Source organism: Stegostoma tigrinum, chromosome 5 (genome assembly GCF_030684315.1).
Source record: "Stegostoma tigrinum isolate sSteTig4 chromosome 5, sSteTig4.hap1, whole genome shotgun sequence".
Lineage (NCBI taxonomy): Eukaryota > Metazoa > Chordata > Chondrichthyes > Orectolobiformes > Stegostomatidae > Stegostoma > Stegostoma tigrinum.
Genome location: NC_081358.1, coordinates 59,766,438 through 59,792,951, shown reverse-complemented (window position 1 = coordinate 59,792,951; position 26,514 = coordinate 59,766,438). Strand labels below are relative to the sequence as shown.

The 26,514-nt window shown below is 41.8% G+C and overlaps 1 protein-coding gene across 2 annotated transcripts in view; it reads left to right on the top strand.

Moving 5' to 3' along the window:
* Nucleotides 1-445: 445 nt before the first annotated feature.
* The window catches only part of LOC125451404 (cytochrome b5), a 45,590-nt gene continuing 19,521 nt past the window's right edge, over nt 446-26,514 (top strand). The window contains exon 1 of one of the 2 annotated variants that reach the window (XM_048528446.2): nt 446-666. In XM_048528446.2, coding sequence (XP_048384403.1) covers nt 541-666 — 126 coding nt within the window. In that variant the 5' untranslated portion in view covers nt 446-540. The remainder of the gene's footprint in view (nt 667-26,514) is intronic. The other variant, XM_048528448.2, reaches the window with a different exon arrangement.

Below are 26,514 nucleotides of genomic sequence, written 5' to 3'. Positions count from 1 at the left end.
CCCTATCGAGTCTGCTGCTCCATTCAATGAAATCATAATCGATCCAAACGGCTGGAATTCAATGCAAATAGATATCATTGTTTGATTACATGAAACTGACCACTGGAACAACAGCTGGTAACAAATTCACACCCCAGCTCCTCCCAGGAACAGTTCCTTATATGCTTTGATATCAGGTAACCATTTCAGGAATCAACTATCTTGCCAACAAAACTTCGTGTTGACAGCGTGTATTATCACAGTCTTCTTTCAACCTCTTTACTCCGATATTCTATTCTGCCTAGGCTAATAAAGGAAGATTATCTCCCGAACGAACGAGAATCGTTTCAACGGAAGTCACTGGCAAGTTTCGCCCCATCGCTGCGTTACAGTTTTCCGTCCGGATTTGGTAAGGCGTGCATTGTGGCGTTAATGTGTGGCAGATCGAGCCGCCAATGAGGCAGCGAGGGGGCGGAGACTGGAGTTGAGAATGTGAATAAGCGGTCTCAGCTCCTGATTGCGTGCGGCTTGCTTTCAACTGGTCTTCTAGCTGACGGCAACATGGCTGAGAACAAGGAAGAAGTTCGGTACTACCGGCTGGAGGAGTTGAAACAGCACAGCAGCGGCAAAAGTGCCTGGATCCATATTCACGACAAAATCTACGATGTGACCAAGTTCTTGGAGGAGGTATGGTTGTTCGAAATGCTCCGATTGCTTTGAAATGGTTGCCCCCCCCCCCCCTTATCTAGTTCATTCGTATCACAGCTCTCACCCAACTATGCATAAACAATTTTCTATTCATGATACAAAATCAAAACGTTTGTCAAACGTATCCTAGTTTTCTTCTAACTTTAAGAAGTTCCTTTTTCGGAATGTTACCTGGCCGCAAGGATGCAGAAAGTTTATAACCTCTTGTGGACTTTATTCCTCGGCTTTAAACCTGACCATGTCGTACAACAGAATCCGTTGTTACCGCGGCGAAATTCCACAGTTGTTTTTCCTCGTATGGTTCCTGCGCACAGACTTTTGACGTTTGTTTCTGTAACACCGAAGTCAGGATGTTGGCTGCTTCTTTCCTGTTACAAAGGAAAGTGTTTCCAGCTCTGAAGGCCTCCGTTGAAAATCGGATGTACCTGTTCGTTTTAGGTTATGAATCCTTCACTGTACACCAATATTTGGCTTTTTGAATTTCTGAGATTGCATGTAATTTGCAGCAGAGCTTATCCTATCTGTTTCATTTAGGATTTTGTGGAAAACAGCCGAAAGGAATAAGGGACGGACAAACGAATCTTTTTTTTTAAAAAAGTGACTTCTAAAATCGTTATGAGAATAAAACCTTCCAAACCCTACCTTCATATCCTTGTCAGGAAGCACTTGTTTCTTCCATCCGATCAACCCGTTGCCAAGCTTTGGGATCACACTCTTCCCGTCACCCCCAGACCCATAATAGACTTTTTCACAAATGGCATTCATTACTTGAAGTTTGCCAGTTCCATGGAAGTGAAGCAAACAGGCAACAAGCGCCCTCATAATTACTGTTTCTGCATTTTTTATAATAGCAAGACACGGCGTGTCCTGCCTGATTCAATTGATTTTTGTTTAGGTTTGGGAGTAACTTAGTTTGTTTTTGAACATATCATCTAGCATGAACTTACTCTTGAGATTCCCCTGAAAGCACGTTATATTGAGTCACTACATTCAAGGGGTGACTTGCAGCGTTTGTGACCAACCAAACGTTATAAACAGTACCAAGTGTTTATGTTATGGCAGCAACTGGTTTTGCATTTGTTGACATGTAAAACTATTGAAATACACAGACATTAGTTCTAGAAGGGCTGTATTTTTCATAGTTTGAATTCAAAATTCCTTACAAGTGTTATGCCAACATTTTATATGTATGCACTTGGAATATTATATTTGATCCTTGGCGTTTTCAGTTTAAAAACAAAGTATTGAAACAAGTAAACAGAAAGAAGCTGTCTTGTCTTGTGTTATATTTGGATACTTATTTATATAACTCTGTTAATGGTTATCACTATTGTGAGAAAAGTAACATGATTAACTCACTAGAAGTAATCAATTAGTTATTTGAAAGCCTTTCCCCAGAAATGCACATCCACTTCTATTTCCATGCCCATGGGAATAGATATCTCTTTGACAATGTCATCTTTAAAGTGACATTTTAGCTTAGTGTGGGTTGCAGTACATAGTCATGTTTGTTAGCAAGCAAGTCACCTCTGTAAAGGACCTGGCCTATTTTTTTTGTATTGGGACTTGATACAGGCTGGATTTGTGTACCCTTTATCTAGTTAACAGGGTGAAGGCAAAATATCCAGTTATCATTGTGCCAGTGTCATAGGGATATTGATACTGTCTGGTGTTTTGTCATCTCCGCTGGCTTTTTTAGTAAGCTTGTGTCGCCTAGTCTGGAAACATGATTACAGCTTCTGAGAAGATGTCAGGAGTCATGAAATGCTGTTAGGAAGATTATGTGCTGATTCTTGTTTTGTTTGTTGAAATTCTTTTAGAGAGTTTTATTTAATTCAGCAACTTCATTTTGTTTTCCAATGCAGCAGTTTTTACTGCATATAGTTTTTATTTAAAAAAATCAGCCTCTTTCCCAGGCAAAATATCAATGTTAACAGACAATGCATTTGATCCAAGCAAATATATCTGAGCTGTGGAGTTTATGATGTGAGGGAGCCCTCCTTTACATCTAGCAAGGAACAGTGTTATTCCTTCTGCTTTGATGTGGAGGTGCAGGTGTTAGAATGGGGAGATGAGGTCAGAAGCCACACGACACCAGGTTATAGTCCAACAGGTTTATTTGAAATCACAAGCTTTCAGACACTTCACCTGATGATGGAGCAGTGCTATGAAAGCTTGTCATTTCAAATAAACCTGTTGGACTATAACCTGGTCTCATGTACTTCTGATCTTCCTTGGACTTGTTTATGTCAATCACTTGCTGCTTATGATGTTTGGCATGCTAGTCCTGTTTGCTAGATAACAAGGTGTGAAGCTGGATGAACACAGCAGGCCAAGCAGCGTCTCAGGAGCACAAAAGCTTTTGGTCACTTCCAGGTTGACACCTCATTTCAGTTATGCCTTATGCCTCATGCCGCATACTGCCCCTGGTTTGCCCTCTTACCCTCTCCATTGAACCAGAGTTGATCCCCTGGCTTGATTATAATGGTTGAGGTAGGGCCATTGAGTTGCAATCTCATGGATGCCCAGTCCTGAGTTGCTAGATCTGTTTGAAATCTGTACCATTTAGCATGGTGATTCTGCTTCACAACATCATGGTGTTCTCTCTGTGAAGGTGCGACTTCATCTCCAAAAGTGGTCATTCTTACTGATACTCTCATTGACTGATGTATTTGCAGTCAGAAGTTTGGTAAGGATGAGGTCAAGTATGTTTTTCCCTGTCCTTGCTTCCCTTACCACCTGCCATAGAACAAGTCTAGCAGATATGCTACTTAGTACCCAACAAGCTTAATCAATAGTGCTGCTCCCAATCCACACTTTGGAAGAAATTGAATTCTGTAATATTGTTCAACATGAAGGATCACTAATTCATCAATGGAGGACAGTAATCAGGAGGTGGTTTCCTTGTCTGTGTTTCATGTGAAGCCGTGAACTGTCATGGGTTCCACAGCCAGTGTTAACGATTCCAAGGACACTTCCCACATAACTGTATACCACTGTGCCACCACCTTTTTACTGGGTCTGTACTGCAGGTGGCACGGGATGTAACCAGAGATGGTGATGGTGGTGTCTGAGACATTGTTTGTAAGCTATGATTCAATGACACTGATTGCCAAGCTGTTGCTTGACAATTCTGTAAGACAGTTTTCCAAATTTTGGCTCTAATCTCCAGGTGTAAGGAAGGAGGATTTGCATGGTGGACAGAGCTGTTTCTGCTTTGTCTTTTCCAGTCCCTAGGTGGATGCCAGGTGGCCCATCCTGTCTCCTTTCTTTTTGAGACTTCGCAGCGATTGGTACAACTGAGTGGTTTGCTAGGTCATTTCAAAAGGCAATTGAGAGTCAACCATATTGCCTGAAGTCACAAATAGGCCAAATCAGGTGAGGATGGCAGATTTCTATCTGTAATAAATGACATTATTGGACCAGATGGATTTTTCCAACAATCAACAATGGTTTTGTGGTCATCAGTAGATTCTTAAATCTAGATAATTTTTATTGAATTCAAGTTCTACCATTTGTGTGGTGGAATTCAAACTTGGTCACCAGGACAATGGCTGAGTTTCTGGATTAATAATCTAGTAATAGCACCAGTAGCTTACAACTGGAATTACCAGCCAGCACTGATCATGGACTATCTGTAAGGCTGAGGTTTTATCTTCTGGCAGTTTTTAGTGATCTTGTTTATGCATTTCAAGACAACGGTCTCCACAAGAACCCAGTCTTCACAATCACACTGGATGAGAGGGCTGCTCTCTCATTAGACACAGATGATCAGGCATGGTTTAACCTGAGGGGAGATGTTAAGAAATAGTACTTCATGCTAATCTGAACCCACACTGGCATCAGTCTGCATCATAAATCAGTGTTCATCAGGACTGGGTGTAAACCCAATACATTAACTTTCCTGTTTCTCTGCTGTCTGACGTGCTGTGTTCCTCCAGCTCCGCGCTGTATTGACTCTGACTCCAGCATCTGCAGTTCTTGCTAATTCTGACACTCTCTCTTTGTAGTATGTGGTATAAAGGATAGAATAAAGAGAACACTCAGACCATTATCATACTGGCAGCAATATTTTGCATAGAAACACATTAACAACTGTCTGCTAACTTCTGACACAAACTGTTAATTTTGCTGAGTAACAGCTATAGAGCTAGGGTCACATCTCGGACTATGTACAATATTTCTCTACTCCCATAAGCCCACATTTACTGTGTGGTGGAGACATATTAGACTAGAGGAGGGCGTCTAGTTTCCACTCAAAAGGACAGTAGTGGACCAGTTTAATTTTAGGAGGGGGATGGGTAAAGCCAAGGGTAGGTCAAGAATAAGATAGAGAGCTGGAGAGATTAAATAACAGATGTCATTCTCACTTCCTTAACTTTTTTTAGTTCAATGTTTTGGAGTAAAGGTACAAAGCTTTTGTCCAGAGTATGTGTCAATAGTGGAATAAGGATCTGCTCTTTTTGAAAGTAAAACACAGAAAGCAAAATACAGGCAAAGCCTTGGCAAAACATCAATCGGCATGAACTGCCAAACTCAAAATTTTTGCGGATGTCAGATTCAATCCCCATAAATTACTTTCTGTTAAATAGTTAGAATTTTCATTTTGGAAGTTTGTGTGGGAGATTTGTTTTATTATAAATGAAATGCTCTAGTATAATTTATAGTAGGTTTATAGAATAAAACACAGACCTTTGTGTAGGCAGGGTAGTTTAGAAGGTTTTCTAAACATCCTAGCCTTCATGGCTCAATCCTTTTTTGAGTATGGGAGTTGGGATGTCCTGTTGAATTGTTGGTGAGATCTCTTCTGGAGTACAGCATGCAATTCTGGTCACGCAGTTATTGAAGGGATATTATTAAACTGTAGAGGGCTCAGAAAAGATTTACTGAGATGTTGCCATGAGTGAAGGGTTTGAGTTATAAAAGTAGGCTGAGATGTTTTTCACTGGAGTGTGGAAGGTTGAGAGGTGACCTTGGAGGTTTATAAAATCATGAGGAGCATAGATCAGTCTTTTTTCCAAAGATTTGGAGGGGGTGGATGTGGTGTTCAAAATTTAGGGGGAATATTTTTAAATTGAGGAGAGAGATTTAACAAAGACATGAAGGGCAAATTTTCAACACAGGATAGTTTGTATGTGGAATGAACTTCCTGAGGAAGTGGTGAATGTGGACATAATTACACCCTTTAAAACATACCTGGATAAATAGGCTTGAGGTGATACAGGCCAGGATCAGGCATGTGAAATAGGTTTAGTTTGGGATTATTTTCTGCATGGGCTAGGTCTTTTTTTGTGCTCTGAGTCAAAGATGTGAGGGGCAATTTTTTTTAGAGTGGTTAGTGTGCAGAATGAACTGCCAGAGGAAATGGTGGGTGCAGGTACAGTTACAGCTTTTAAAATTCGTTCTTGAATAAGTACATGAATGGGGAAGGTTTAGAGAATTATAGGCCAGATGCAGACAAGAAGGACTAGTTTAGTTTGGGAATGCGATCAGTATGGACTAGTTGGACTGAAGAGCCATACAGGGTGGAAATAGACCCTATGACTCTAAATGTGGATTCTGGAGATCTGAAACTGACAAAAGCAGAAGTTTCTGGAGAAACACCTGTAGGTCTGGCAGCATGTTAGAGAAACAGAGTTAACATTTTGAATCCAGGAACTCTTGTATGAATGTGAGTTTGCTTGCTGAGCTGGAAAGTTAGTTTTCAGACGTAGCCCACAAACCGACCGACACACTAAAACAGCAGCTAATGAACTTAAAAGACCCTATACAGACAACAAGCAAAACAAACGTCATCTACAAAATACCTTGCAAGAACTGTGACAAACACTACATTGGACAAACAGGCAGAAAGCTAGCCACCAGGATACATGAACATCATCTAGCCATTAAACTACATGACCCACTATCACTAGTACCCTTACGTACAGATGAGGAAGGACACCACTTTGATTGGGACAACACATCCATCCTAGGACAAGCCAAACAGAGACATGCACGAGAATTCCTAGAAGCATGGCATTCCAACCGGAACTCCATCAACAAACACATTGATTTGGAGCCAATCTACCATCCTCTGAGAAAAAGAACAGGAAATGATATCACCAACCTAAGAAAACCTAAACAGATAAACCCTTGTATGAGGTTATGCAATTCCAAATACCAGGATCTGACTCTTTGATTCTGAATTAAATTATTTTATAATGTGTAGTGTTTGGTATTAGTGCTGTCTCCTGAAGAAAATTTCTAAACAATGAAAAGACATATGCTGAATATAATGTTCCCTTGTGACTATGCATCTCTTAATAAAGTAATTTTGAGTAAATGGAAAAAGGAGCCTTAACCATCGCTGTCTCGCTTCTAGGCTGTGGTGGACGGGATAATGTTGTTATTTTGAGCCCTGGGTATCTCGGGGACCAATGCAAGGGCAACTGTTGTTTACAGTTATCATTATTGGATTCAATAAAGGGAGCAAATGTGCTAATGATTATAAAGATAGGTGGTAAGCATGCATGAGCAAGATTTGAAGAGTTTGCAAAGGGCTATCAATATGTTAAATGAGCAAGCAAAAGAAGTTGGCAGGTGGTGTATAATGTTGGAAAATGTAAACTTGTTCACTTTGGGAAGAACAGAAACACAGATATAGTGAGAGTGATGACCAAGTGACCTGTGTGAAGAATCTGTGCTATTGCTAATCCTCTTGTATGAGGCTACATGCTCACTATGCGGTAGGCTTGCTGCCATCCTGTTTTATGTTGGGTATGTACAGGACCCACTTGATTTAGTGTGGTCAAGGACCGATAAATGGCTTTCCTAACAAATTAGAGACTTTCTTGTCTTGAACAAGATATATAGTTTTATTGCATACTAGAAGTGATGTACAAGTTGCACTGATGTGATGAACTTTGCTACAGAGACTGAGAACGACCTAGATTTCTCCTTTTGAGATCCTAAACTGTTTTCCCACGAAGCCTGCATAACATCATAATGAGTGGTAATTAAGGCTATCCTCCTTATTAATCATTTCAAACTCTTCGATCCAAGTAAACACAGACAAAATGTACATTACTGTTAAATTTGAGGGTAGGGGTTATCTAAAATCTGGAGAAAACAACTTTTTTGGGTTCAACATGCCTTGATTTTCTTCTAAAGATCTTTTTTGTGTTTGATATGACTAATTGTGTGTGTTAATGCAATGCTGTAGCAAAAAATCTTTTTTTGATTTTATGCAAGCATCAAAATCTGACAGTTGGATTGTGTTCACAATGTATTCTGATATTTACTGCCTATACTGTTTGTCGGTTGTAAAACTGCACTATTAATTTGTGTCAATTTGTAGATGTTTTTCAAATGATCACGCAATAGGTCAACTGCCTTTGTATTTAGAGATAATGGGGACTGCAGATGCTGGAGATTCCAAGATAATAAAATGTGAGGCTGGATGAACACAGCAGGCCAAGCAGCATCTCAGGAGCACAAAAGCTGACGTTTCGGGCCTAGACCCTTCATCAGAGAGGGGGATGGGGGGAGGGAACTGGAATAAATAGGGAGAGAGGGGGAGGCGGACCGAAGATGGAGAGTAAAGAAGATAGGTAGGGAGGGGATAGGTCAGTCCAGGGAAGACGGACAGGTCAAGGAGGTGGGATGAGGTTAGTAGGTAGCGGGGGGTGCGGCTTGGGGTGGGAGGAAGGGATGGGTGAGAGGAAGAACCGGTTAGGGAGGCAGAGACCGGTTGGACTGGTTTTGGGATGCAGTGGGTGGGGGGGAAGAGCTGGGCTGGTTGTGTGGTGCAGTGGGGGGAGGGGACGAACTGGGCTGGTTGAGGGATGCAGTAGGGGAAGGGGAGATTTTGAAACTGGTGAAGTCCACATTGATACCATATGGCTGCAGGGTTCCCAGGCGGAATATGAGTTGCTGTTCCTGCAACCTTCGGGTGGCATCATTGTGGCAGTGCAGGAGGCCCATGATGGACATGTCATCAAGAGAATGGGAGGGGGAGTGGAAATGGTTTGCGACTGGGAGGTGCAGTTGTTTTTTGCGAACTGCAATACTGCATCCACTGTACCCGGTGTGGCTTCCTCTACATTGGGGAAACCAAGCGGAGGCTTGGGGACCGCTTTGCAGAACACCTCCGCTCAGTTCGCAAAAAACAACTGCACCTCCCAGTCGCAAACCATTTCCACTCCCCCTCCCATTCTCTTGATGACATGTCCATCATGGGCCTCCTGCACTGCCACAATGATGCCACCCGAAGGTTGCAGGAACAGCAACTCATATTCCGCCTGGGAACCCTGCAGCCATATGGTATCAATGTGGACTTCACCAGTTTCAAAATCTCCCCTTCCCCTACTGCATCCCTCAACCAGCCCAGTTCGTCCCCTCCCCCCACTGCACCACACAACCAGCCCAGCTCTTCCCCCCCCCACCCACTGCATCCCAAAACCAGTCCAACCGGTCTCTGCCTCCCTAACCGGTTCTTCCTCTCACCCATCCCTTCCTCCCACCCCAAGCCGCACCCCCCGCTACCTACTAACCTCATCCCACCTCCTTGACCTGTCCGTCTTCCCTGGACTGACCTATCCCCTCCCTACCTCCCCACCTACACTCTCTCCACCTATCTTCTTTACTCTCCATCTTCGGTCCGTCTCCCCCTCTCTCCCTATTTATTCCAGTTCCCTCCCCCCATCCCCCTCTCTGATGAAGGGTCTAGGCCCGAAACGTCAGCTTTTGTGCTCCTGAGATGCTGCTTGGCCTGCTGTGTTCATCCAGCCTCACATTTTATTGCCTTTGTATTTAGCATGGTTTCTCGTCCTAGAGGAACACGGGGGCTTTATATTGTACATAAGGTATAATGGTTTTTATTTATATTAAATACTTTTTGAACATGTAGTGTTCAGATTATAATCTGTAAAATCAAACAGATCTTTAGCAAAAGAGTCGCGTTAACAAATCAAATTTAGGTAATGCAATATTGTAAATGTAAATACTTGTGACTGCTTGGTTTCTGTGAACAGGCTATATTGCCCTAATTTTCAGTGATTTTTTGAACATAATCTGCAGCCAACTTGGTTTGCATTTTGTGCAGAATTCAGTCATTGCAGAAATTCAATGGCACTTTTTGATTTGCATTTGTAGGTATACACAATAGTGGATGGTTTAATTTTCATAAAACACTCCACTCCAATCATAAATGTTTTGGGACAATCTGGTAGGTTAAATTGGCTTAATCTTACTTTTAAAATGAAGTAGAATTTTTAGTGATAACTGAAAAATGAAATCTGCCTGAACACTTCTGAAGGAAGATCTACATTCTTTTGTGAGGGGATAGAATGATGAGTATTTTCTGCATTTCAGTTATTAGTTTTTATTTGGCCTTCTCATCTCAAACCCAACATCCCACCATGTCTAACTGACAAAGCATCCTCCAAGGCAGACTTATCCGAAGATCAGAGGCTGAATGCTCCTGACTGCTGTTGTCTGGTGTCCGTTCATCTATTGTCGTAGTGTTTTGCATGGTTTTGCCAATCCACCATGTGTCAGGCTATCCTTGCCGGCAACATATTAGATAGACAACATTTGGCCAAGTCAGGTGGGTATCTACTGTGTACATGGTGGGTGGTGTTCCCTCATGTGATGGTAATATCCTTGTCAACGATCTGACATGTCTTGCAGAGGTTGGTATGACAGGATTGTGTGGTGTTTTGTGGTTGATGTTCATAGCAAACTAATCAGCTTTTAAGATAACAATGTTCTGTTTAAGATTTGGTGGTTGTTTCTGAGGAGAGAAGTGGAGGTGTAGGGAAGATCTTAGCAAGATACGTATCGCTCTTCTTGACACGTTGACGGCTGTGAAAAACATGGTGTAGTCTCCCCTCCGGGGAAGTACTGGACAGTACAGTACACTGTCTGTCTTCTGAGGAGGTCTTTGCCACAGTGAGAAACCGCGTGTCGAAACAGGAAATTGGCAAGTTGAGCATCGTATCCCGTTCTTACGACAGTGTCCTTCAGAACATCAAGGTGTCCACCATGTTTCTACACGTGAGCAAATCCTGTGTACACAGGGCTTGTCTGTAGAAGATGGCTTTTTTAATACAGTTAGGGTGGAAGCGAGAGAAGTGCAGCATGAGGTTATCTGTGGGTTAGCAGTAGAGTGAAGCACAGAGGCGACCACCCTTGATGGAGAAGCGTGTGTCTAAGAATGAGACTGATTCTGAAGTGTAGTCCGTGGTAAGTCTGGTGGGATGACACTTGTTTGATATCGCTATGTAGTTGTTTCAGTGATTCCTCACCATGACTCCAAAGAGAGAAAGAAAATGTCATCAATGTATCTGGTATATAGTGTTGGTTGGAGGTCCTGTGCAGCGAAGAAGTCTTGCTCAAATCTGTGCGTCAAAACATTGGCATATTAGGGTGCAAATTTGGCCCGGTGCTCTCCTCGCAATAGGAAACTTGTACTGCCTTCCAAAGATACACAAAGCCAGCACCCATGGATGTCCCATCATTATAGAGTTGATAGCCAGAGACTATTTCCCAGGGCAGAAATGGCTAGCACGAGGGGTCATAGTTTTAAGCTGGTTGGTGGAAAGTATAGAGGGGATGTCAGAGGCAGGTTCTTTACGCAGAGAGTTGTGAGAGCATGGAATGCGTTGCCAGCAGCAGTTGTGGAAGCAAGGTCATTGGGGTCATTTAAGAGACTGCTGGACATGTATATGGTCACAGAAATTTGAGGGTGCATACATTCTGCCTGGAAGTCAGTGGTGAGTGGAGTTCCACAGAGCTCTGTCCTTGGGCCTCTACTGTTTGTAATTTTTATTAATGACTTGGACGAGGGAATTGAAGGATGGGTCAGCAAGTTTGCAGACGACACAAAGGTCGGAGGTGTCGTTGACAGTGTAGAGGGCTGTTGTAGGCTGCAGCGGGACATTGACAGGATGCAGAGATGGGCTGAGAGGTGGCAGATGAAGTTCAACCTGGATAAATGCGAGGTGATGCATTTTGGAAGGTCGAATTTGAAAGCTGAGTACAGGATTAAGAATAGGATTCTTGGCAGCGTGGAGGAACAGAGGGATCTTGGTGTGCAGATACATAGATCCCTTAAAATGGCCACCCAAGTGGACAGGGTTGTTAAGAAAGCATATGGTGTTTTGGCTTTCATTAACAGGGGGATTGAGTTTAAGAGTCGTGAGATCTTGTTGCAGCTCTATAAAACTTTGGTTAGACCGCACTTGGAATACTGCGTCCAGTTCTGGGCGCCCTATTATAGGAAAGATGTGGATGCTTTGGAGAGGGTTCAGAGGAAGTTTACCAGGATGCTGCCTGGACTGGAGGGCTTATCTTATGAAGAGAGGTTGACTGAGCTCGGTCTCTTTTCATTGGAGAAAAGGAGGAGGAGAGGGGACCTAATTGAGGTATACAAGATAATGAGAGGCATAGATAGAGTTGATAGCCAGAGACTATTTCCCAGGGCAGAAATGGCTAGCACGAGGGGTCATAGTTTTAAGCTGGTTGGTGGAAAGTATAGAGGGGATGTCAGAGGCAGGTTCTTTACGCAGAGAGTTGTGAGAGCATGGAATGCGTTGCCAGCAGCAGTTGTGGAAGCAAGGTCATTGGGGTCATTTAAGAGACTGCTGGACATGTATATGGTCACAGAAATTTGAGGGTGCATACATGAGGATCAATGGTCGGCACAACATCGTGGGCTGAAGGGCCTGTTCTGTGCTGTACTGTTCTATGTTCCATGTTCTATGTTCTATGTTCTATGAGGATCAATGGTCGGCACAACATTGTGGGCTGAAGGGCCTGTTCTGTGCTGTACTGTTCTATGTTCTATGTTCTATGTTCTATATCATGGGATCTTCTCTGGCTATATCAAGGGGTTCTTGAATCCATTGTACAAGAAACCCCCAACTTCTATTTTGACTCTACAGATTTCTTACAGAAACTCAGCACCCACTGACCAGTTGAGCCAGGAACATTCTTTGTTGCAATGAATGCTTCGGCACTCTACACCAGCATCCCCCAAGATGAAGGCATTGCTGCAAGAGCCTCTGCACTCAATACCAACTACTGCCAATTTCCAGATGCCACTGACAACTCATCCGCTTTATCCTCGACCATAACGTCTTCACCTTCGACAACCAGGTCTTTATCCAGACACGTAACAGCCATGGGGACCAGATTTGCATCCCAATATGACAACATTTTTTGTGCACAAGTTCAAACAAGACTTTTGTTGTGCAGGACCTCTGACTGACGCTATACATCAGACGCATTGATGACATTTTCTTCCTTTTCAGACTTACAGCAAGGAATCACCTGAAACCACAACATAGCAATATCAGGAGATAACAAGGTGTCGAGCTGGATGAACACAGGCCAAGCAGCATCGGAGGACCAGGAAAGCGGATGTTTTTGGGCCTAGCCCCTTCAATCTACTGTCTCTGAAACAGAGCAATATCAACAAGTTTCATTACATCATCAAACTTTCTAGAATCCCTGCAGTGTGGAAGCAAGCCATTCAGCCCATTGAGTTTCACTGACCCTCCAAGGAGCATTCCACCCTAGACGCTATAGGCACTTTAGCAAGGCCAATCCACCTAACGTCCATCTTTTGGACTGTGGGAGGAAACCCATACAGATACAGGGAGAATGTGCAAACTCCAGATAGACCATTGTCAAGGCAGGAGTTGAACCCGGGCCCCTGGCGTCACGAGGCAACCGTGCTAACTGTTGAGCCGCTGTGTCATTCCTATTCAGACTTGCTGTGGACTACTCTTCAGAATCAGTCTCATTTTTGGACATGCACATCTGTGTCAAGGACTGACATCTCTGTACCTTACTCTACTGCAAGCCCACAGATAATCCCATGATGCTGCACTTCCCTAGCTTCCACCCTAAACATATTAAAGAAGCCATCCTCTAAGAATAAGGCCTGAGCATACACAGGATCTGCTTAGATGAGGAGGAACGTGGTGGATACTGTATTTTTTGTAAAAGAAAAGCGGTTTTGAAGGACGTCCTCAGGTATGGGATGCAATGCTCAACTTATCGATTGCCAATTCCGACGTGCCAGTGAAAAACTGTAATGACCTTCTCAGAAGACAAACACGACATGTAACTGATAAAGTACCTTTTTAGTCCAGCACTTCCATAGAGTGGAGCAACTACGCCATGTTCTTCACAGCCTTCAACATATCATCAATGACAACAAGAATCTCACTGACATTTTCCCTACGCCTTCAAGCAACCTCCAAACCTAAAACAGACTATTGTTAGCAGCAAACTGCCCAGCCTTCGGGACAACATTTGACCACTGCACCACACAACCCTGTTGAGGCAGCCTCTGCAAGACATGTCAGATCATCAACATGGATGCCAGCATCATACAGGGAGCACTCATGTACACTCTAGACACTTGTTACTCAGCCAATGTTGCCTATGTGGTGTGCTGCAGGCAAGGTTGGCCTGAGTCATGGTATAATGTCGTAGCGTCTGCATGGTCTTGCTAATGGGTGAAAAGACACCTTGCAACAATTGCCAGACAAGAACGTTCCCTCCCAGTCAGGGAACACTTCCGCGGTCAAGGGCATTCAGCCTCTGATCTTTAGATCACCAAGGTGGATTTTGAGATACAGCAATTCTGCATTGTTGTGTGCAGATATTCAAATTCCATTTCCATGAAGATGGCCTGAACTGTGGTCTTGGGTTTATGTCACGCTACATGTGACACCACTACACTTCTGTATCTGTAAAATTTTTCTTACTGCCCTATATTTATCAACTTGATAAAGTGTTATGATCTCTGTCTTTTAATTTAGTTTATATTGTTTTGAATTACTTATTACTGTGGTTGGACCCTTGGCATGTGACACTTAGACCTATCATGTTATTCCATTCACTTAGTTTGTCTCCAGCACCACCTTTTATTTTTAATTTTTTTTTTTGTTATTGTCTCTCTGTCTCATTTTAATGTGATTATAGGTCATCCCTTTGCTGGTTATTCATTTGTTGACACTTTAGTCACCATCTAATACTCTTGGTCATGTGCAGAGACTTATTATCTAACACTCTGCTCTCACCAGTGGAACGATCTTCCTGAACACTCAGCCCTTGATCTCTCTGTCTATAAACTCTGTGGCTGTGTGCACTGTTCTCTCACTGCACCTGATGAAGCGGCTGTGCTCCGAAAGTTTGAGTTCCAATAAACCTGTTGGACTGGACCCTGGTCAGAGATAATGGGAACTGCAGATGCTGGAGAATCCAAGATAACAAAGTGTGGAGCTGGATGAATACAGCAGGCCAAGCAGCATCTCAGGAGCACAAAAGCTGATGATGAAGGGTCTAGGCCCGAAACATCAGCTTTTGTGCTCCTGAGATGTTGCTTGGCCTGCTGTGTTCATCCAGCTCCACACTTTGTTATCTTGGACTGGACCCTGGTGTCATGTTACTTTACACCTTTATTTTTCCCTCTGGCAACAACCTACACACTTTTCAAACCCATAAAGTGACTCACAGCAGTGGGGAAAGCAAAATCCACAGAATTAGTTGCTGCAGTCCAAGGCATGGTAACCTTGGAATATCCTCAAATGCAAAACCCTCTGGTCATTAATTTTCAAAACAGTTGCAAAGACTTTGTGGCATTACAAATAGAAAAATAATCATACATTATTTCACAGTAAAAAGAAACAACTGATAGAACTGCTTAATAATGGGAAATGATTTTGTTAAGGACAACAATATTAATTATATATCTGACATCAGCAACAGAAAATATGTAATGGAGACTTGTTAAGAATCCTACATTTAAGGACTATATTCCCTATGATGTGCATCATTATGTAAATAAAGATTTATATAGTATTACAAAGTGAGAGAGCTTCACTTTAAGTTGTGGACATTTCTAGGGATGCAAATGACTTGGCTAATCCATCTCGCCTGCACATCCTTGGAAACGACAGGACAAATTAGTGTGGCCCATCCACTGAACCTGCACATTTTTGTGACTGTTGGTGGAAACTAGACCAGCCATCACAAATTCACATAGGCATGGGGAGATGGTAGAAACTCCTCGTCAACCAAGGGCGGAAAAGAATCCGGGTCCTTCACACTGTGAGGTGACAGTGGTAACCACTGTGCCACATGCCATGCAACTGTGCCACTGTGCTGCCCCAATTTATTCACGTGATATTCACACAACGCAACTTTGTATAGTGATGCAATGAGTTTGAACTCTAGATATATTTCCATCTGCGCTCGCATGCTGTTTTATAGAGTAATAAAACTTGGATTTTTGAAAAATAAGTAATGGGAGTACTTCATATTTTAACACCATACATGTTAAGGAGATAAATAATAGATTCCTGTGCTTTGCATAAATGATCAGCAAATGCTGTAAATTTTTATTCTTTGAGGATTAAATTTGTAAAACCCAAATTATTTATCCATTAAATGGGCTAGATTGAATGTTTTGTACATGTTTCACTCATTGTTATGGTGCGTTTGTAGGTAGAAGTTAAAACCCCTTGATCTAGGTTAAAAATTAATGATGTTTCTTCTTTCAGAAAGCGTACTAGAGAGCAGGGGCTATCACATGAGTTTAATCAGTTTTATGATTTTTTTTACACCTTGCCGTGGGTCATTATGTTAAATCTCCAGCAAATTTGAAAAAAGTTTACATTAAAGGACTTGTACATTTTAATTATTTGTTTAGTTTGTCTCAGTGGATGACGGCAAAAACAAAGCATAGCACGGTTAATCATTCCTTTATTCTAGATCACATCCATGCAGTTCTACTTTATCGATTTGGGATTTTTTTTCAAAAACAGGTAAATATTGTGTTAATAATATGTCTCAAAGGTTGCTGCGCAAGTTAAGAGTACAGGGTGTAAGGAATAATATCTCTACATGAGCAAAGGTTTATTAGCAAACACGAAGCAGAGTTAGGGATAATTTGTCTTTGGGATAGTCAGCTGTAACTAGTGAAGTGTGATACAGAGAAGCTGTAATTAAAACTAACAGGGTATCATGATGTATTAATTTTCTGTGAGCCAAAGGACTTTTTATTGGATTATGTGTACGTTGTTGGACAGATGGCATTTTGAGCATGGTACCTAATTTTGGCACCCTACTTTGGGAATGTACAGTGATACTGCAAAAGGCTCAAAGGAAATCTGTGAGAATTATTCTTTGCTTTTGAGACTTGTGGCTAATTTGGCTTAAGGACCTGCATCTATTTAGTTTGGAGGCAAGTTGATTTAATACCATCCTGATGGATAATTCAAGGACTGAGTAGTGCCCCTATTGATTGATAGATTATTTAATTCAACAGATTGGAGAGAATCAGGGGACATGAATTTAAACTTTATAAAAACCCAGCCTCAAGGTTATCCAGTATCTTACAATTTTTTTTCCGAGAGCAGTGAACCTCTGGAACATAGCTAGTTGGTATAATGGATTAATTCTTTTCGTGCCTTCATTAGGGAGCTTAACTAGAGAAGACATCCATCACTTAGAGTAGAATCCTGAGTGTGGAAACCAGCCATTTGGCCCATCAAGTCAACGTCAACCCTCTGAAGAGCATCCTACCCTCTACCGTCTCCTTGTAACCCCATGGCTAACCCACATAACCCTGGACACTATGGGCAATTTAGCATTGCCAGTCCACTTAACCTGCCCACGTTTTTGGACTGTGGGAGGAAACCGGAGCACCCAGATGAAACCTGTACTGATCCAGGGAGTTTGCACAAGTTCCACACAGTTGTCTGAGGCTGGAATCGAACCCAGGTCTCTGGCGCAATGGGGCAGCACTGCCAACCACTGACACCATGCCACCTCTAAATTGTGTAGAATATATTTGGCTTTACAGACAGCACGTAGTTCATGTGATCACCAGGACTTCTCCTTGTTTGAGGAAGGATATTCTGGTGATGGAGGAAGCATAACAGAGATCTCCCAGATTTAATGCCTGGAATGGCAGCAATGATATGAGGGTAGGCTAGATTGGATAGGACAATATTCACTGGAGTTTAGAAGAATTGGTTAGGAGGGGAGGAGAGAGAATCTCAAAGAACCCTATAAAACTATAGCACCACTAGACAGGATAAATGAAGGATGGATATTCCTGATAGCTGGGCATTCCAGAAATGGGATTAACAGTCAATGGTTTAGGCTGGGCCATTTAGGACTGAGGTGAAGAGAAATTTCCTCACCCAGACAATGGTGAGCCTGAGGAATTCTCTGCCACAGAAAGTAGTTGAGGCCAAAGCATTGAAAGTTTTTAGGAAAGAATTATATATTGTTTTTGGTGAGGAACAGGATACTGAACTGAATGATCAGTCGTGATAATATTGAAAGATGGAGCAACTTGACAGGCTGAATGGCCTACTCCTCTTATTTTCTATGTTTCTATGAGTGACTGTGATCACCTGAGGTGCTTCAAGAGAAATTTTCCACAATAGTGTTTACCTCCTCAACCTGGATTTTCCTCTCCCTTTTGCTTTAAGTTCCAGCTGATGTCAATGCTGGATTCTCAATTGTCCAGACTTTATAGATCATATTTAGCTTTTTGTTTTAATTTAATGTGATGGTGTTTCACTGATAGGCTTGCAATGTTTCAGAATTTTTAAGCAAAAAGAGAAGTTTGTTATGCAAATGAGATGAAGTAAAATGGAACAAACCACGCTATTTGCATAGAACACTATTTGAAAGATTTAAAGTAGCTCACTTGGCACTATAGTCACTTGCTCCACTATTGGTGCAATTGTAGTAGCAGTAGTGTGTACAATTTATGCAATACACTACAAAAAATCACCATACCAACATGTGCTACCACCTAGGATAAGGGTGGTGGATGTCCATGATCATCATCACCACCTGCAAGTTCCCCTCCAAGCTGCTCACTATCCTAACTTGAAAAAATTACTGTTCCTTCAGTGTCACTGTGTCAAAATCCTGAAATTGCATCCAAACAGCATTGAGAGTCTATCCACGCCAAATAGCCCGCAGTGATGCAGAAAGACAGATCAGCACCACCTGCGAGGGCTGCAAGGAATGGTGCAATAAATGGTGGCCTAATTAGTAACTCCCACATCCCATGAAAAAGAAAAGTATCAAATACAAAAGTAGGAAGACTATGTTTAGTTTTATAGGAGTACTGGTGAGACCGCATCTGGACTACTCTGTACAGCGCTAGTGTTCTTATTTAGGAAGTGTGTAAATGCGTTGGTGGAAGATTCAAGATGGTCATCTACACCAGTACGTGGAGTGGACGGTTTGCCTTATGAGAAAGGTCTTTGTATCCTCTGGAGTTTGGATGGTAAAAGACAACTTGATTGAAATGTACAATTGAAAGTGGAGATACAGGTAGATGGGATAGTGAAGGAAGTGCTGGTATGCTTGCTTTTATTGGCCAGTACATTGAGTACAGGAGTTGGGAGGTCATGTCGCAGTTGTGCACGATACTGATTAAGCCACTTTTGGAATTCTGTGTTCAGTTCTGGCCTTCCTGCTATGGGAAAGAAGTTTTGAAACTTTTGAAAGGGTTTGGAAAGGACTTACAAGGATTTTGCCAGGATAGGAGTGTTGGAGCTATAGGGTCAAGCTGACTAGGCTGGATCTGTTTTCTCTGGAGCAGCTGAGGCTGTGGAAGCCCATAAAATCATGAGGGGCATGGATAGGGTGAAACGCCAAGGTCCTTTCCTAGGGTAGTGGAGCCCATAACTAGAGGTGACAGGTTTGAGGTAAGAGGGGAAAATTTTAAAAGTGATGTACATGGAAACCTTTTCGTTCAGTGGGTGTTGTGTGTATGGCGTGAGCTGTCAGGAGGTGGTGGTGGCTGGTACAATTATAACATTTAAAAAGCATTTGGATGTGGGCATGACTGAAGGGTTTAGAGGCATATAGGCCAAATGCTGGTGAATGCCAGTAGATTAATTTTAGGATATCTGTTTGGTGTAGATGAGTTGGACAGAAGGGTCTGTTTTTCATGTTGTATAATTATGACTCTGACTCTTAAAAACCTGAAGGCCCTTGACAGGTTGAATGTGGAGAGGGTGATTCCTCTGGTGGGAGAATCTAGTACGAAGGACCCTGTCTTGCTTTTTCTTCCTATTGAACGGCAAGTCCTCCATATAAGACCCACTAAAGGTGAAATGTTTTCTTTCAGAGAGTTATGAATCTTTGAAATACTCAGCCTTAAAGGTTGGTAGAGTCTTAGAAATACTCAAAGGCTGAGGTTGTTTACTGATCTTAATCAGCAAAGGGGTTGAAAATGTGCTGGAAAGTAGGTGGGGATTTAGAGTAATCAGATCCTCCATGACCTTATTGAATGGCAGCGGGCTGAGGTGGCCCAGTGCGGCTCCTAACTGTGTCCGTTCTTATGGAGCTTATTTGACTGAAATAGGAGAGAGGAATAAATGGCGATTCAAACATGTGTCAGGTCCTAACCAAATCTTTTCTCTTGTGACCATCTCTAGTAATCATTCAAAGCTATTCCCTATGAGCAGTAGTCTTACGGCTCTTTCTTTGCTTTTAAATCATATTGAGACCACTTGAGTTTGTTGAGGGTTTGATTTGGGTCTGATTGATTCTGATGTCTGGGTTTGCAGTGGAATGGTGTGGAACACTTGAAGTTAATGATTTTTTTTGTAATACTGCATCATGGTCCTTGAGTAAATTTTGGTCAGTATTTCTGTGGGTGGGACTCTGAACTTGTTTAATCAGGGTGCATTAGATTTCAACTGTTGTAGAATATTGCAAACTATTACAAGCTACTTCTTACTCAGAATTTATCTAAGTTATCAGATTAAATCTTTGCTTCTTTAACTGAGATGCTTTTCATTTGTTCATTGCTCTGCTCTTCTTTTCACTTGTTTGCTTGAACTCTTAAAAGATGTTTCAAGATTTCTTGCAAAAGTGATGAGCCTTTGTAATTTAAAAACTGAAAGCACTGCAGATGTTGTAAATCAGGAGCAAAAGCAGAAGTTGCTGGAAAAGCTCAGCCAGTCCGCTGGCTTCTGTGAAGAAAAAAATCACAGTTACTGTTTCAAGTCCGAACCAAAATGTTAATGCTGCTAACAGAACTGCTGAGAATTTCCAGCAACTTCTGGTTGTGAGCCTTTCTAATTGTTGTTTTTTAGAGCTTCTGATTTTCGAAGAGATCAGGTTTGAGCTGCGCAGTTTTAATTTCACTCCATTTATTTTTTGTGAGTTGTGGCTTTTTTCTTAGGGAATGCTTTAAAAACGACTTTCAAGAGCAGCCCTGATTTAGAACATAGAACAATACAGTGCAGAACAGGCCCTTTGGCCCTCAATGTTGCGCCGACCTGTGAACTAATCTAAGCCTCTCACCCTACACTATCCCATTTATGCAACTTGGGACCTTCTTTTACAAAAAACACTTTTTTTCATCACACTTTTTTTGTTTGCAATCCTGATGGATGGAAGGATTTTGGCAATACTTAAAGACTCTGTGTCATAGAAAGCAAGAACATGGGTCTCTGACAAAAGTGCCAATCAATGATGATGGACCCAAGGATGCATAGGTATAAAAAAATTAGTCAAAGATGAATAAGATAGACAAAAGCCCTGGAGGATTCCTGAAATTATCTTAAAAATGAAGTTGATTTCACAGGAAATGGAAGCCAGTTAAAACTTGAAGAGCTTTGGGGCAGGAGAGAGGGATTTTCTGGGCAAAGGCGACTTGCATAAATGTCACCAGTACATTCTGGGAAACTTCGAGGAGGTTCAGGCACCAAGTTAGAGCAAAGTGAAGAATATTATTAACTATTAACACCATTAGTCGATACATGGCTAAACAGGACTTCACTAGAAACATAGATAACAAGGTTTGGAGCTGGATGATTACAGCAGGCCAAGCAGCATCAGAGAAGCAGGAAGGCTGATGTTTCGGGCCTAGACCCTTTTCTGATTAAGGGTCTAGGCCCAAAACGTCAGCCTTCCGGCTCTTATGATGCTGCTTGGCCGGCTGTATTCATGCAGCTCTACACCTTGTTATCTCGGATTCTCCAGCATCTGCAGTTCCTATTACCTTCTTCACTAGAAACATGCTGAATCAGGTCCTGGCTCCATGTGATGCCACTGATGCAGTCTGGCTACTAATACATGGATATTAATCTTATACATTAGGCAGAAATTAGCCAGGGCAATATCTTGACAAACTACTATTTGTGTACTAATGAAAGTTGCTTTACAATTTGTACCTGGACAGACCGCATTATGCTGCAATTTGTTCGAATGATCTTTTGGAAAGGTTGACGTACGTGTGAGGACATGTGAAAAATGCACCATCTAAATGTTCATGCACTCAAGTGTATAGCTGTACTATAAGGAGGTACTATTTAAAGCAAAACTATTTTAACCTAGAGAACAGCTCTTAAGTTAACAGTGCAATGTCAATGCATAAGCAGTGTTCATAAATAATAAAACATGCCACTGCTGCTCTGTAGTAATTTTTGTCATTTACTTCCCTGATGAGGAAATGGGAATGCAATTTTTTTTCCCAAATTTATTTCATTGGTATTCTGCTTGAGAATGGGATTGAGTTTGGGTGTGTTTTTGAGCTTAGATTCTTGTGTATGAATTTGGAGACTGACAAGGGTTGGGGTATGATAAACCTCAATTGTAGTACGATTCTTATGTTTTAAGGTGGTGTTTCTAAATTTGGGGTAAAATAAAGTCCTTGATGTGACCTGTTCTGCAGTCTGCTGGCCAGTTTGGTTTGACTATTAGATATCAAAGGAAGGCTTTGTTTTATTGGGGAAAAAGGTGCAAGATGTTTGTACCTGGAGACAATGGTAGCATGCTGTATGTTTTATACTGGGCACCTGCAAAATTACCAAAATAGTGTTGAAAATGTTGGGTTTTCAATACTTGTGTCTAAACTAACCACTTATTTCCAAGATGAAAGTGAGTTGGTATGTTGAAGATGGCTAATTAACATTTTACCTACGTACCAGGCATGTGAGTCTTGTTACTATATATAAAGTTACAGGGCCATCATTGTGAAGATCATTGTAGTGATTATAACGAAGTCAGCCAGGTGGACCTCACAGAATATGAGTTCCCTGATTTTTTTTGGACCAGATTAACACCCTAATCAAGGAGCCCTGGCTGACTGATGTAAATAGGAGTGTCTGCAAGTCCCAAGGTCTTGGGAAGCTGGAACAGTGTCAAGGACTTTCAATGTGTAAATAAAGGGTGACTTGATGGGATACAGACCTCTGGAATTATTCTAATCATGTTTGAGGCTTTCCTAGATTTATCAATGAATATCTGTGTTTTGGAGTCTGCCAGAATTTGGGACAGAGTGTGGCTACAGACCAAAACACTTCTATGGTTTGCCAGGCAGGATTGTAAGTGGGAGCTCTCATTTGTTTGAAATGGTCACATTTTGGGGTTAGTTAAAACGAAGCTGAGTCATCTAGCTTGGGCTAGAGAATCTCTGTGGGAAAAGAAAATCTTGTTATGAAAGTTCTAAGACTACAATTTAGCATGCAGAGAACAGGGGGAAAAAACCCTCCTAAGAATTAGTTTGCTGTTGGCAATATTGAATATCTGTGTAAGAGGCAGTGTAAAGTATACCAGTGAATTTCTTTCTTCGGGATTTAAAAATAAACGAGGAACACATTTATTTTCTGGTTTGAAGAAGTATATGTTAACTACAAAGATGGTGTTTGATTAATATTTTTAATCATCTGTTTTTGTTTTCAGTAAATGTCTTAAAATGTGAAAAATAAATCACGTCATTATTTCAGCTTTTAACTGGAGGAACTTCCTTCAAAAAAAATTGGTCTCCTCCTGTGGGATTTGTAACAACCTGGAGAGGAGATTGGACTATGTCAGCAACAAATTGATGGGAAAGGCTTTTAGCAGAAAGTTGGTTTCTTTAATTGGCTGAGAAGGGGCAGGACCCTGTAGCTCTTTCTGACCCATAAGTAGTGCACTCAAAAGGAAAAAAGACACTTGCCTGTGGCATATGACAGCTACTACCCCCTTTTAATTTGATATTTTCCCAAACGTCCTGAAGGCTGGACAATGAAAACCAAAACTGAGGAATGGAAATGATGACAGAATTGTCGAATGGGTTTGGCAGATGCCAGCTAAATGAAAAGGAAGTATGTTTGCAGCGAATCAAATTGAACACAGTTACCAAGATTTTTTTTCTGTTTTTCTGTTTTCACCCTGCTCAAACCCATTCCTGACAGCTAGATTGTTGCAGAGATACCTCTTAAAACTACACAAAATCACAGCACAGAAGGAGACTCACCATGTCTGTACCAATTCTGTCTGGTGCTAATCTCGTTTTTTTCCCCATATCTCTGCATGCTGCTACTATACAACTAATTATGCCATGCCCTCTTGAATGCCTCCTTTGAATCTGCCTCCACTTTATTTTCAGGCAATGTATTCCACAACCCAAACAATTCACTGTTTTATAGAGTCAAGAGTTCTACAGCACAGAAAAGGGCCCTTTGGCCCATTTGATTATGCACTGATCAAAAATAGCAACTTAACTGTTGTAATCACCATTTTCCAGCACTTAATCCCTAAACTTGTATGCTTTGCAAATGTTAATAAAATGTGAGGCTGGATGAACACAGCAGGCCAAGCAGCATCTCAGGAGCGCTGCTTGGCCTGCTGTGTTCATCCAGCCTCACATTTTATTATCTTGGAATTCTCCAGCATCTGCAGTTCCCATTATCTCTGCTTTGCAAATGTTGTTGTTTTTTCCCTCCTATCTCCTCAACTGCTTGCCCTTTACCTTCCATCTATGTCCTCTGGGCTTAGATCCCTCCGTCAAAGGGAACAGCTTTTTCCAGTCTACCCAGCCAATGTCCCTCATTTTATACGTTGTGTCATGTCCCTGGAATCTCCTCTGCTCCAAGAAAAACAGCCCAGTCTATCCAATTTTTCTTCTTAACTACAACTCTCCAGTCCAGGCAACATCCTGATTAACTCCTCTGCATGCTTTCCAGTGTAATTACAGTCCTCTTATATGCATTCTGTAATACTCTGCTGCTAGCTAGGTCACCATTTCTTGTCATTCAGAATTGCATTTTGATATGGAAATGTTTGGGTAAAATCTTCAATCTCTTTCTGATATGGTGAATGCCATTTACTCGAGTTAGAGCTGAATTATATAAATGTGAAAAGACACATCCCCGTTAGCAGTACGTCTACTACATTTTTCTACTTGGTTATTTTCCTTTTTGGAACATTCACTCCACCAAAACTTTGTATTTAAGCTTGTTTCTACTGACACCAACAAAGTCACGCCATGCTAAGCCAATGTGACTTAATCTCCTGGTGGAGTCAGCTACAGCAGCAAGTCTATGTAAATGTTCAGTGACACAGTCTGTAGCATATTTTAAAGTTTTGTGTTCTCAACTCTCCCTCTCTCTCACACACACACACTTGCTTTGTTTACACATCACTTTAAATCTGTATCTTCTTATTCTTGCATATTTTACAAGTGGGAACAGCTTCACGCCATCTATTTGTAGAATCTTAGCGCAATAAAGAGGCCAAATGGCCCATTGAGTCTGTGCCAACATTGGAAGAGCATCCCACTAGTACCCAGCCCCCTACACAATCCCTGTAACCCCTTGTTTACCATGGCTAAGCAACCTAGCCTGCACATCTTTGGACTGTGGACTGTGGGAGGAAACTGGAGCATCCACACAAGTGCAGGAAGAATGTGCGTGCACACACACATGCACAGTCACCCAAGGTTGGAATTGAACTTGGGTCCCTGATGCCATAAAGCAGCATTAATGAGCCATAAGCTTGGTTTATTAAGCCTCTCTCTTTATGCCATGTGACACCTGGAGTTCACTGTTCTTGGTCCCACCCTTTGCCATTACTGGAATATATTTACCCTTGTTACATTTCCTCCTTGAATGCCTGCCATTGTTCTGACAAGTTTTACCTGCTAGTAGCTGGTCCTAGTCCACCTGAAACCTATCTTATCTTAGTAAAAATAACCTTGTAATCCAGGCCAATTCTCGTATTTTTTCATTTTTTAACATGCGTTACCATCACTATCTTCAAATTGCAGTCCTAATGACATTTCTTCTACCTGCCTGGGCTTATTTTTGAAGGAGAGATCCAAAACTACTGTCACCCTTGCTTGGCTTCTTACATACTGGATATAACTTGCATCCTGAATACAACTTAAGAATTTTGCTGCCTCCCACTATGCACACTAAAACTGTCCCAGTTAACATTTGTTTAGTTAAAAACACCTATCATTACTGTTTTATTATTCTTGTCTCGGTGGAGTTTGTATCTGTGCTCATATCCTCCGGGTGCTCAGGTTTCCTCCTACAGTCCAAAGCTTGAGTGGATTGGCTAGTCTAAATTGCCCCGTGGGGCTGTGTAGGCTATGACTTAATGCAGAGTTATGGGTATAGGGTTGGGGTAGGGGCAGCGTAGGGAAGGCGGGGCATGCTTTTCAGAAAGTTGATGCAGACTTGATAGGTCAAATGATCTGTATCTGCACTGTGGATTTAGTGATTACTATTCTATAATTTCACATAGCTAAAATTAAAATGTTTTGATCTAACTGTCCCTGACTACTTGAAGGCTGGTAGCCCACACCCAACTGTCTAACTACTTTTTTTTGGGGGGGTGTTTTTTGTTGTTGCTTCTCCTCCTTTTTGATGATCCTTGCAAGATCTCCTCCTTACTATGGTCCTTCTACACAATTGTTAACTCTCACTGTATTTCCAAGGCTGAAAATGGTTTACAAGTGAGACACCCTCAATTAGGGGTGAGGGTGAGGGAAAGCTTCCTCGCACCCTACCTGAT